At 43.3% G+C, this 12,088-nt stretch overlaps 1 protein-coding gene across 2 annotated transcripts; it reads right to left on the bottom strand.

Moving 5' to 3' along the window:
* Nucleotides 1-1,333: 1,333 nt before the first annotated feature.
* On the bottom strand, nucleotides 1,334-12,085 carry uqcrc2b (ubiquinol-cytochrome c reductase core protein 2b). 2 transcript variants are annotated; one of them, XM_014179778.2, is made up of 14 exons: nucleotides 11,969-12,085; nucleotides 9,219-9,299; nucleotides 6,088-6,237; nucleotides 5,896-5,960; nucleotides 4,029-4,085; nucleotides 3,796-3,920; nucleotides 3,516-3,613; nucleotides 3,299-3,356; nucleotides 3,082-3,177; nucleotides 2,741-2,940; nucleotides 2,457-2,537; nucleotides 2,133-2,206; nucleotides 1,856-2,009; nucleotides 1,334-1,630 (listed from the first exon to the last, which is right to left on the bottom strand). In XM_014179778.2, the coding sequence occupies exons 1-14, from the start codon at nucleotides 11,999-12,001 to the stop codon at nucleotides 1,508-1,510; spliced, it is 1,395 nt and encodes a 464-aa protein (XP_014035253.2). In that variant the 5' UTR covers nucleotides 12,002-12,085; the 3' UTR covers nucleotides 1,334-1,507. The 2 variants fall into 2 exon arrangements, with proteins under 2 accessions (XP_014035253.2, XP_045566364.1); XM_045710408.1 differs by having other exon boundaries at nucleotides 1,334-1,617.
* Nucleotides 12,086-12,088: the final 3 nt, after the last annotated feature.

Genomic DNA, 12,088 nt, shown 5'->3' with positions numbered 1-12,088 from the left:
ATTGCAAAAATATGAGAGAAGACAACCTCCCGCGTCATGACATCTGACATGTACTATATGATAGACGTTTTCGCGATCTAAAAGTCGTTAACCTCAATTTTTTTCTTGTAACGATTTCGATTTATGACTGTTTTTTCAACCTCTAACAGAAGAAAGATTAATCAATGAGTCCGAATCCCGCAGCAGCAGGACCAACCCCAGCTGCAACAGACCCAGCTGCAACAGGATCCGCCACAGCACCACCTACTGTCACGGAGGCCAAGTTAGAGAGCCCAGAGTTCATGACTTCATTGATGTCTTTTCCATTCAATTCATTGCCAACCTTGCCGAGGCGCGCATCTTCGGCCTCGATTCTTTTTACGCTCCCCAAAATGGTATTGATGTCCTTGGAGGAGGGTCTGGTGTTACCACTGAGTGTAACAGTGTAGGTTCCGTCCCTCTCTTCACCCCAACCTGGGCTCGAACCAGGGACCCTTGCACACATCAACAACTGACACCCCACGAAGCATCGTTACCCATCGCGCCACAGAAGCAGAGCAAGGGGAACAACCACTTCAAGGTCTCAGAGCGAGTGACGTCACTGATTGAAACGCTATTAGCGTGCACCATCGCTAACTAACTAGCCATTTCACATCGGTTACACGAGCACTGCCAGGAAGTAAGCGGACACAACGCATTTTTAAGTCAAAACAGACACGAAACGTCTGTCACGCTGAATTTTCCGTAAGGTATCCAGTGTAGTGATAGGCTTTATCGCAATGCTACGTTATCCCGGCCGAATTGCTGTATAAAGGGCCATAGCGCAGCTACACATGAAAACATGAAACGACCCAGGGAAATGACCCCTGCTGTATAAAGGGCCATAGCGCAGCTACACATGAAAACATGAAACGACCCAGGGAAATGACCCCTGCTGTATAAAGGGCCATAGCGTAGCTACACATGAAAACATGAAACGACCCAGGGAAATGACCCCTGCTGTATAAAGGGCCATAGCGTAGCTACACATGAAAACATGAAATGACCCAGGGAAATGACCCCTGCTGTATAAAGGGCCATAGCGCAGCTACACATGAAAACATGAAATGACCCAGGGAAATGACCCCTGCTGTATAAAGGGCCATAGCGCAGCTACACATGAAAACATGAAACGACCCAGGAAATGACCCTGCTGTATAAAGGGCCATAGCGCAGCTACACATGAAAACATGAAATGACCCAGGGAAATGACCCCTGCTGTATAAAGGGCCATAGCGTAGCTACACATGAAAACATGAAATGACCCAGGGAAATGACCCCCCTCAGATGTACAAAAACAATATAACATCCAAAATGGGTGAATCTTTACTTGAAGGTAGATATACTTTATTAATTAATTTATATAATCTATACAGTTCAAGAAGTGAACAAATGTGGATCTTATTTCCTTATGCACAATCAAGATCCACTTAAAAATAGCAACAACTATAAATATTGAGGGTTGGTGTGATGACAACATTATTATTCCTCAGAAGAACAATGGCGGTGAAAAAAAGTTGGAAGGGTTTAGATCTCGTCTACGAAGGGCGTCTTGACGAGGTTTCCACTTGAAGCCATGGACTTCTTGCCCGACACAAACTATATTTGCAGCCTGAGAGAAGAAGGAAAACACATCTAAGCACAAAAATAAACAAACAAACTAGGAAACACTGAGAATATACTGTGCACGTCGAGAGTTGCAGCAAAGACGGTAATATAGAAATATATTCACTTCCACTCAAATTTTCACTTCCTGTCCATTTGACATCAATGCATGACTAAATCAAAAGTAAACATAAGTGGAAGTTAATATTCGCCTAAAACTGAATAAACGTACGTTGGCGACATCCGTTGCTGAGACTGAGTCGATCTTCTGTGCGATGGCCTCGGGGGAGTGGTAGGTCCCTCTGGCCAGAGCCTGTGAACCCATGGCATCTAATAAACCCTCCGAGCTCTCCAACGCCATCAGGTACTCAGCCTTCAGCTGGGTCCTACAGGGGTAAAGAAACAGGCACAACTTAAGTCAACATGTAGAAATTCCCTTCTATTGCAATACTTTTCTCGATTATATGTACTCAAATTCTATACTGAAGTCAGTGTGCATGTTAGCTTACTTGGCGCGGGTCAGGTCAGCTTCTGAGACCCCCCTTGCAACAGCCTTCACCTGGCCAATAGCTGCCTTGATCACCTGTAGAGAGGAGGACAGGGATAGGTCAATAAATTAATCAATGGGAGGTCAAAGTTAAATCTTCATTATGCTCTTTCCTCATCCTAAATGAATGATCTTACATTACATTCTATGTAAAAGCAACTACCACTCACTCTACTTAGCAACTGATTCAGAAAGCTGTTGTGAAGAGTTTGAATTAAACTTTATGAATTCTCATAAAATGTACCTTATTAGAAAGCAGTGGAAATTTAAGAGACATAATACTCACGTCACCAGCTGCTGCAGACTGGGAGATGGTGTAGACTCCAAACAGGCCAGAGTCAGAGTAGTTGACATTGAAAGCAGAGGCCTAAAAGGAGGGGACATCAGAGGAGAATGACATTCGTTTTGCCACTCTAATACAACAATATGAAATTCTGCATGATAGAATACAACATCTATTCTGCACAAAACACTTCTATCAAAAGATTCCTCCACATATTGCATTCCCCTCTTGTATAAAGCCCAGCTATGAAAACAAACACAATCCGATCTGGTGATTATGCCACTCACGTCGAAGGGGTCTGCAGTAGCCTTAGCGACGCCCTGGATGAGTTTGGAGGTGGAATTGGAGCCTCTCTTGATGTGTGGCCCCGCCCCCAGGACGTGCTGAAGTACAGAGAAGGCCATGACCTCATCTGTGCCCACCGCCGCCCCCTCAGACACCACTGCAGAGTGCACCAGGCTGGACCCATTCTGCACCCTCACCTCACCTAGAGAGAGAAAGGGAGAGAGACGCAGAGAGAGAGGGGAGAGAGAAAGGCAGCAAGAAAATTAGAATTCAGGGAATTTTCCATGCCAGAGAAAAATGAGGTTTCATGCTTTTAGCAGATACAGTGGAATAAGAGTCTTACCGCCTCGGTACTGAGCCTTTGTCCCAGCGGTGCCCATCCCACTGCGGATGTTGAGGAACTGCTCTCCCACCTGCTTCAGAACATCGTGGTCCACACCTGAACACATAGAATGCATGTAAGAATACAATAATATATATTTTTTTATATTCCCAGCTACCTGGAGAAAAATAATTTGATAAAAGATATGTTTTATTAAATATACATGTTTAACACTTACCAAGCCCAACCAGAGCCATTCTTGCACTTGTGAAATTGTTCTGGATAAAATTGTGCATCTGGAGAGACAAACATCAGAGGGTTAATCAAAAACATAACCGTAATGCTGTACTTCGTGAAGTAGAGCATGCTGGGTTGTGCGTCAGGAGAGGAAGATGAACGTCCATAACATTAGTCCCAACTCAATAATGCAGGGACCAGGATGTTGAGTGTCTTACATGGTCAGCGTCGACGTGGCCAACCATGTAGTCTGGGCAGTAGAGGGAGTTGGACAGCGTGTTCTTGTAAGCAGCTCCATGTAGACCCTCAATCACACCTGAGGAAAAGAACCGCAAGGCACTTCAGCCGCAGTGTGATGACAATATGCAATCTTTTGACATTCAGCATAATGGAATCTAGAGCCGTTAACAGAAAGTACATTCAAATAAAGAAACAAAACCACAATCAGATGACTGACTGAGTGTGTGTGTGTGTGTGTGTGTGTGTGTGTGCGCTAACCCATCTGGGGGGTCTGTGCGGCCAGGGCCTTGTCCATCTTGACCCTGGAGGTGAGGTCAGACACCTCCCACGGCCTGAACTCTGGGGCTGTGGTCACATTGATCAGGTACTCCATCACTGTGTCACTGCGTTGGACAACACACAGAAATGAGAATAACAATGATTTATTCACCATATATTTTAGATCTATGGTTTGTGTACACATATGTATACGTGAGGCAAGCAACACTTACATGTGGTCTCTGAGACAGTCAACCGAGTAGATCATGTTCTCTCTGGATGACGTCACGCTGCATAGAAAATACACACACACACACACACACACAGATACACTACGTGACCAAATGTATGTGGACACCTGCTTGTCAAACATCTCATTCCAAAATCATGGGCATTAATATGGAGTTGGTCCCCCCTTTGCTGCTACAACAGCCTCCTCTCTTCTGGGAAGGTTTTCTACTAGATGTTGGAACATTTCAGCGGGGACTTGCTTTCCATTCAGCCACAAGAGCATTAGTGAGGTCGGGTACTGATGTTGAGCGATTAGCCCTGTCTCGCAGTCGGCGTTCCAATTCATCCCAAAGGTGTTTGATGGGGTTGAGGTCAGGGCTCTGTGCAGGCCAGTCAAGTTCTTCCACACAGATCTCAACAAACAATTTCTATATGGAACTCGCTTTGTACACAGGGGCATTGTCCTACTGAAACAGGAAATTACCTTCCTCAAACTGTTGCCACAAAGTTGGAGGCAAAGAATTGTCTAGAATGCCATGATATGCTTCAGTGTTTAGATTTCTCTTCACTGGAACTAATGGGCCTAGCCGAACCATGAAAAACAGCCCCAGACCATTATTCCTCCTCCACCAAACTTTACAGTTGGCACTATGCATCGGGGTAGTTAGCGTTCTCCTGGCATTCGCTAAAGTCAGATTCGTCCGCCGAACTGCCAGATGGTGAAATGTGATTCATCACTCAAGAGAATGCATTTCCACTGCTACAGAGTCCAATGGCGGCGAGCTTTATACCACTCTTGGAATTGCGCATGGTGATCTTAAGCTTGTATGCAGCTGCTCTGCCATGGAAACCCATTTCATGAAGCTCCAGACGAACAGTTATTGTGCCGATGTTGCTTCCAGAGCCAATTTGGATCTTGGTGGTGAGTGTTGCAACCAAGGACAGACAATTTTTTCAGCACTCCCGTTCTGTGAGCTTGTGTGGCCTACCACTTCGTGGCTGAGCCGTTGTTGTTCCTAGACATTTCCACTTGACAATAACAGCACTTACAGTTGACCAGGGCAGCTCTAACAGGGCAGAAATTTGACAAACTGACTTGTTGGAAAGGTGTCATCCTATGACGGTGCCACGTTGAAAGTCACTGCGCACTTCAGTAAGACCATTCTACTGCCAATGTTTGTCTATGGAGATCGCATGGGTGTGTGCTCAATTTTATACAACTGTCAGCAACAGGTATGGCTGAAATATCCAAATCCACTCATTTGAAGGGATGTCCACATACCTTTGTATATATAGTGTAAGTATGCAATCCATGGCAGTAGTACAGTTAGTCAGAAGATATGCTAAAGAGATTCTCTGGTACTTTTGTATCCTTTTTAGCCAGTAGTTGTGAAAGTTGCACTCATGAACCAAAAGTCACATACATATGTGCACCACGGCATTGTTCTCTCTCTCTCTCTCTCTCTCTCGGCTGTGTCCACGTAACCATCGGGCCCGTCCTGCAACCTCATTGGATAATGCTGGGCAGGCCCCTTGTTAGCTGCCACTCAAATGCGAGGGCCTGAAGATCATTGGCTAGAACTCAAACTGCTAGGGAGCTGGCCCACTTGGGGGAAAGTGGCACGGCACAGCTTCAAGAAAACAGTCACTTTCAAACTAGGGATTTCGAGGCAAATTGAGGTAAAACAGTCATTCTTCTCAGATGATGATGTATGAACCACACATTGACACATCCAGCCCAAAGCTGGAGGTTTAAAAAAATATATGTTGTTAGTCGCCAAAGTAACGGAACATGTCTTTAAGTATCCCAAACAATATAAATCAAAGATATGTTTGTATGAGGATGTACACTAAATCACAGGCACTGACCCTAGACTGCCTCCAACTGCTTCCACACCACGACAGATCCTGAAGGCTGAAGCACCTTTGGTAGTCTGGAAAAGAGCAGCAGAGATTGGGATGAACCACATCACTAGTTCCTAAGCAGTATTGAGTACATTGAATAATCACTCAAGCTCCTGGATACATCATGTTGATGGAGGGTTAATGAACCAGGCGTACCAGGTTGGCAGCCAGACGGAGCAGGTGGGTGACCCCCTGGTTCTCCGGGGACTCATATCGACAGCCAGCTTTCACAAACACACCGATCCTGGAAGCCGGGGAGTAGTTGTCCAACGAGGCTATCACCAGACCGCTGGGCAGTTTAGTCACCTGGAGGAGAAATATCTGTTAGCATCACACCTACAGTGCCTTCAGGAAGTATTCATATCCCTTGACTTATTCCACATTTTGCTGTGTTAAAGCCTGAATAATAAAATCTCACCCATCTACACACAATACTCCATAATGATAAAGTGAAAACCTTTTTTTGTGAAAACGAAATACAGAAATACCTAATTTAAATAAGTATTAACACCCCTGAGTCAATACATGTTAGAATGACCTTTGGCAGTGATTACAGCTGTCTTTCTGGGTAAGTCTCTAAGAGCTTTGCAAACCTGGATTGCACATTATTTTTTATATTTATATTTCTTCAAGCTCTGTCAAGTTGGTTATTGATCATTGTTAGACAGCCATTCAAGTCTTGCCATAGCTTTTCAAGCCGATTCATGTCAAAACTGTAACTAGGCCACTCAGGAACATTCAATCATCTTGGTAAGCAACTGTTTTGAACTACCCAACTCCCTTTTCACTCTAAGGAATACAGATATTCGCAAATAATCGAATTAACTAGGTTTGTTATTTTCTGGTGCCTCTATGAAATTGCCTCTGAGTTGTTCTATGAACTATTATTGTATGAGGTATGTGGGGTTACCCCTGTGCTGTGACTTGTGGTCATATGGTGTGTCTTGTCCTCTCTCTCCACTGATCATCTGGAAAACAGGCTACACTAGACTCTAGGCAGTCTCTTCTGTTGATGTGTGTCTGGTAGCGGTACCGCTCTCTATCCTGCCTATTATTGCACACAGAGTGAGTCCTTGCAACTGAAGTGGCTTCTTAAGCAAATGTTTTCACCTGAACTGATTTAGGTTTGCCATAACAAAGGGGTTGAATACTTAGACTCAAGACATTTCAACTTTTCATTTATTAGTAAAAATGTCTTAACATAATTCCACTTTGACATTATGGAGTGTTATGTGCAGGCCAGTTACATCTCAATTGAATCCATTTTTAATTCAGGCTGTAACAAGACAAAATGTGGAAAAAGTCAAGGGGAGTGAATACTTTCTGAAGGCCCTGTACATGTGTTTTATGCAGCTAACATGTCACAATGTTAACAGAGCAGTGTAACACGTGTTAGCTCCAGGTTCTGTTACAGCATGCTCACATAAAAGGCAACAAATGGGTGGAAAGCATCACATTATAAATCTGAAATGCCTTTGCTAGTTTTACTTCAACTATTACAAATGTAATCAGCACAATATTTCACTGGGAGTTTGTAGCAGTACATAGAGATTCTATGTGGTATAATAAAAGCAGACTAATATCTCAGAGGAAAAAAGGCCTGTGTAAATACACTGGAGTTAGAGTAGGACAGATGACAATCTCCATCTCCTAAGTAGCTCCCTCAGACCACCACATACAGGAACATCCTGGTACGAGGGCAGCCCCTGTGGAGGATTTGAGGCCTGACAGAGGCTGGGTCCGGTTTCCCGATAGCGATGGAATTTAGGCTTATGAGTGTTTAAACAATGCATCTTTCCTACAACATCCGAAGATAAAACTTGCGTTTCCCAAAACACCACGCCGAGAGAACAGTTGCTAAGTGCGCCATTGGTACGTGTTTCGATACTAATAGGATCTAAAGAAATGGAGCGCTGCTCTCGGATCAGCTTTCTCCATTAAAATCTTACCTTAACATTATAATTATTTCACAATACTGACGACGAAGCAGCTCCTATATTAGGCCTACCACCTACGGCTGCATATAGTGAGGCGGCTTATTCTAAGGCTTGACCAATAAAAATGCTCTAAATCACAGATTTGGCATATCATATATCATGGAATATATTGAGACAAATTACAGACAGCAGCGCACAAGTACCAAAATATAACTAAATTGATTGAAAATGAAATGTAGCCTATTTCAATATGATTTAATGCATTCATCTCGGTTTTCATTTGAAGCATATTTTTATACGTTGCTTGTTTGAATCAATTGCAAAGACATTGAGCGTTGGACTAGTAAAAGAAAGGTTGCAAGACCGAATCCCCGAGCTGACAACCCACTGTTCCTAGGCCGTCATTGAAAATAATAATTTGTTCTTAACTGACTTGCTTAGTTAAATAAAGGTAAAATAAAAAATAAAAGTAAACATTGGCAACTTTGTATTTGTAGTGAACTTTGTTCTGAAGTTATCAGCGGTCAGAGAGACTCTGATAAACCATGTGATTCTATGTTTAGCTGAGATCTTCTGTTTCTTCTGTGCATAAAGTGACACGGGAGGGCAAAAAAAGCATCTAATTAGGCACTTAGCTGTGGTCTGAGGCAGGCGGTAGATTACGAGTGGTCTGAGGCAGGCGGTAGACTACGAGTGGTCTGAGGCAGGCGGTAGTCTACGAGTGGTCTGAGGCAGGCGGTAGTCTACGAGTGGTCTGAGGCAGGCGGTAGACTACGAGTGGTCTGAGGCAGGCGGTAGACTACGAGTGGTCTGAGGCAGGCGGTAGTCTACGAGTGGTCTGAGGCAGGCGGTAGACTACGAGTGGTCTGAGGCAGGCGGTAGTCTACGAGTGGTCTGAGGCAGGCGGTAGACTACGAGTAGATTACGAGTGGTCTGAGGCAGGCGGTAGACTACGAGTAGATTACGAGTGGTCTGAGGCAGGCGGTAGATTACGAGTGGTCTGAGGCAGGCGGTAGACTACGAGTGGTCTGAGGCAGGCGGTAGACTACGAGTGGTCTGAGGCAGGCGGTAGATTACGAGTGGTCTGAGGCAGGCGGTAGACTACGAGTGGTCTGAGGCAGGCGGTAGACTACGAGTGGTCTGAGGCAGGCGGTAGATTAAGAGCGTTTTCAAGTGCAACATTAATAATGATGGTTTTGGGAAACAGCTCGGAGAGTTATTGATACTCCTTCAATGGTTCTAACGATGAACTTAGCCTTAAGGTGCTTTTGGGAAACCGGGCCCTGGTCTGTTCGGGTGGCCACAAAGAAATGTCTTTGAGGAGAGAGAAACATGTCAACACCCACTGACCTGTACATCCTGAGGCTGAAACTTGACATGCTCCACAGCGACATCCAACTTACGGGCAGCCTGGGCTGCGTAAAGCCTTGTCTGTAATAGAGAAAAGATACAAGGTGACTTAATATCCTACAAGGGTTTTATGGTGGGTCTGGACTCTGGATAGAGAGAGACAATTAGATGATTGAGAATCAGAAACAGAATGATGGTTGAATGCAGACTGGATAGATGTGGATGGACCTTATGGTGGCACAGTGGTATAAAAATATACAAATGTTTCATGTTTAATAAAAAGGCACATTCTGTATTTTCTGTTTCCATTCAACAGTGCAGCCCGGTCACTCGTTTGTTTTGGAGGACTGTGGAGGAGGATCATGGAAAGTGCAAAATCAAAGAATAGGTATATTCACCATGTTTGACCAGGATGAAGCTTGAGCCGGAATAAACTTGGCTGTAAGGGGGAAATTAGCTTCCTAGAAAGTCTGCCTCCAGTTCAACCCGCTCTGGATAAGAGCGTCTGCTAAATGACGTAAATGTAAATGTAGCTGCAAATGTGGCTATCATAAAGACCTACAAATGCAATGATGATCTGGACGAGGCTGCTGAATCGAGGCAAAGGTAAGAATCTCTGGATTAACTCATGTTAATGTGGTGGAAAAAGTACCCAATTGTTATACTTGAGTAAAAGTAAAGATACCTTAATAGAAAATGGCTTAAGTAAAAGTCACCCAGTAAAGACCTACTTAAAAAATATATATATATACTTAAGTATCAAAAGTACATGTAATTGCTCAAATATACTTATCAAAAGTAAAAGTATAAATAATTTCAAATTCCTTATATTAAGCAAACCAGACGGCACCATTTTCTTATTTACGGATAGCCAGGGGCACACTCCAACACTCAGACATAATTTACAAATGAAGCATGTGTTTAGTGTGTCTGCCAGATCAGAGGCAGTAGGGATGACCAGGAACGTTCTCTTGATAAGTATGTGAATTAGACCATTTCCTGTCCTGCTAAGCATTCAAAATGTACCATGTACTTTTGGGTGTCAGGGAAAATGTATGGAGTAGAAAGTACATAAAAGTTGCCCGATATAAATAGTAAAGTACAGATAAATGTAGTTATGAATAAATTGGCTAAATGTAATTTAAATGACCAATTCAAATGTCTTGTGCAAGTTTTAAAATGACAATAGTTGTTAGCAATGGTGTCAGCTAGAGATAACATACAGGAGCTTTCAGGGATTTGTAGTTTTGCATGATGTCTACTTTGATGATAATTAGCATTTTTTAATCTGAGAGTAAATACGAGACCAATATATTGATAAGTCACCTTTTATGAGAGAGATTTAAATGGTTATCAAAACAACATCCAGCTAGGGTAAGCTTACACAAAACACAGCCCTTAAGTGTTTCTAAAATCCCCTAAGGGAAAAATGAATGGTGGAAAAACTATTTGAACCATTTCCCTGTTTGACCACTAGGTTTTATGGGTATTATGACACCTCCACTGTGGGGCTCTATTGGTGGCCACCTGTGCTAATTAGCAATCTCGCATTATCCAAACACCTGTGAGTAAGCATAATTGGGGAGGAAGTGTAGTTCATCAACAGGAGGCACACAGAGCGTATGGACCTGTGCAAAACTGCAAGTTTTTTTTTTTTTCTCTCCCCTCGATATGAAAGATAATGGGAATATCAGCACATTTTGCAAGCAATTATTGATGTTTCTAAATGTTAACACAGCCAACGGTGGGCAAAGCTAATTGCTGAAATCCCAATGGATAAGAAGGGTTTTTCGAGAGCTACCTCCAGTTGAACTTAGCTAATATCACAGCTATAGAGTGGCCTACATATGGGGGTATTATGTTACCCAGTTAATGTATGTGAGAACAAAGTTTACTTATGCATTAGCTAGCTAGGAAAGCAAACTTGTGAGAATGTTATGGTATTCATTGATATTGGAACTTTTAAAACATCGTTGTAGCCAACTGAATGTAACGTTATGTCTTGATTAATTGAATGACACGACAGTGTGTACCAGCTATTTGCATCAGTGCACAGTCCAGGACACATGACCACCTGCTATGAACTACATTTGAAGGCTTGATGTCAAACCAACAGCTGCTAAACAGGCGGTAAATCCTATAGCTACCCCGGGTGAGACTGAAACAACTGAACTGTTATCCTCTGCATGATCTGATCTTTTGATTGGACAGACCGCGAGGGACAAATTTGACAACACATTGACAGCAGGTAAAGAGTAGATAAAATATGTGGACATATTTTAACGTTAGCTTAATAACCACAGTTTTCGACCCACTATCAAACGTTTAGACTGGGTTTATCATCATTGTGTTAACGTTCGCTTCCTCGCTAGTATGTTTACGTTAGCTACCAAGTGACATCACAACTTGTGGTGAAAGGGGATACCTAGTCAGTTGTACAAATGAATGCATTCAACTGAAATGTGCCTTCCGCATTTAACCCAACCCCTCTAAGGCAGAAAGATGCAGGTGGCTCCAATAATCGACATCCACGTCTTCGGCGCCCGGGGAACAGTGGGTTAACTGCCTTACTCAGGGGCAGAACGACAGATTTGTACCTTGTCAACTCGGGGATTTGTTCCAGCAACCTTTCAGTTACTGTCCCGAGCGCTATTCTCGCCAACCAAGCCCTACAATCTATAATTGGGTATCAAAAACGTCTCCGGAACAATCAACCATTCAATTTATGAAAATGGCAAAGGACTTCTTACCGATAACTGACTGATTCCGCGGATCCCCTTCATCTCCCCTCTATCCTTAAACCAGGACGATGAAACAATATGGCTGACACGGGAATGTCTTACCCAGAATACCTAGCGCACCAACTTCTT

The sequence above is a fragment of the Salmo salar genome, chromosome ssa28, assembly GCF_905237065.1.
Source record: "Salmo salar chromosome ssa28, Ssal_v3.1, whole genome shotgun sequence".
Classification (NCBI taxonomy): domain Eukaryota; kingdom Metazoa; phylum Chordata; class Actinopteri; order Salmoniformes; family Salmonidae; genus Salmo; species Salmo salar.
The sequence above is the reverse complement of the archived record's forward strand: the minus strand, read 5'-3'. Positions and strand labels throughout refer to the sequence as shown.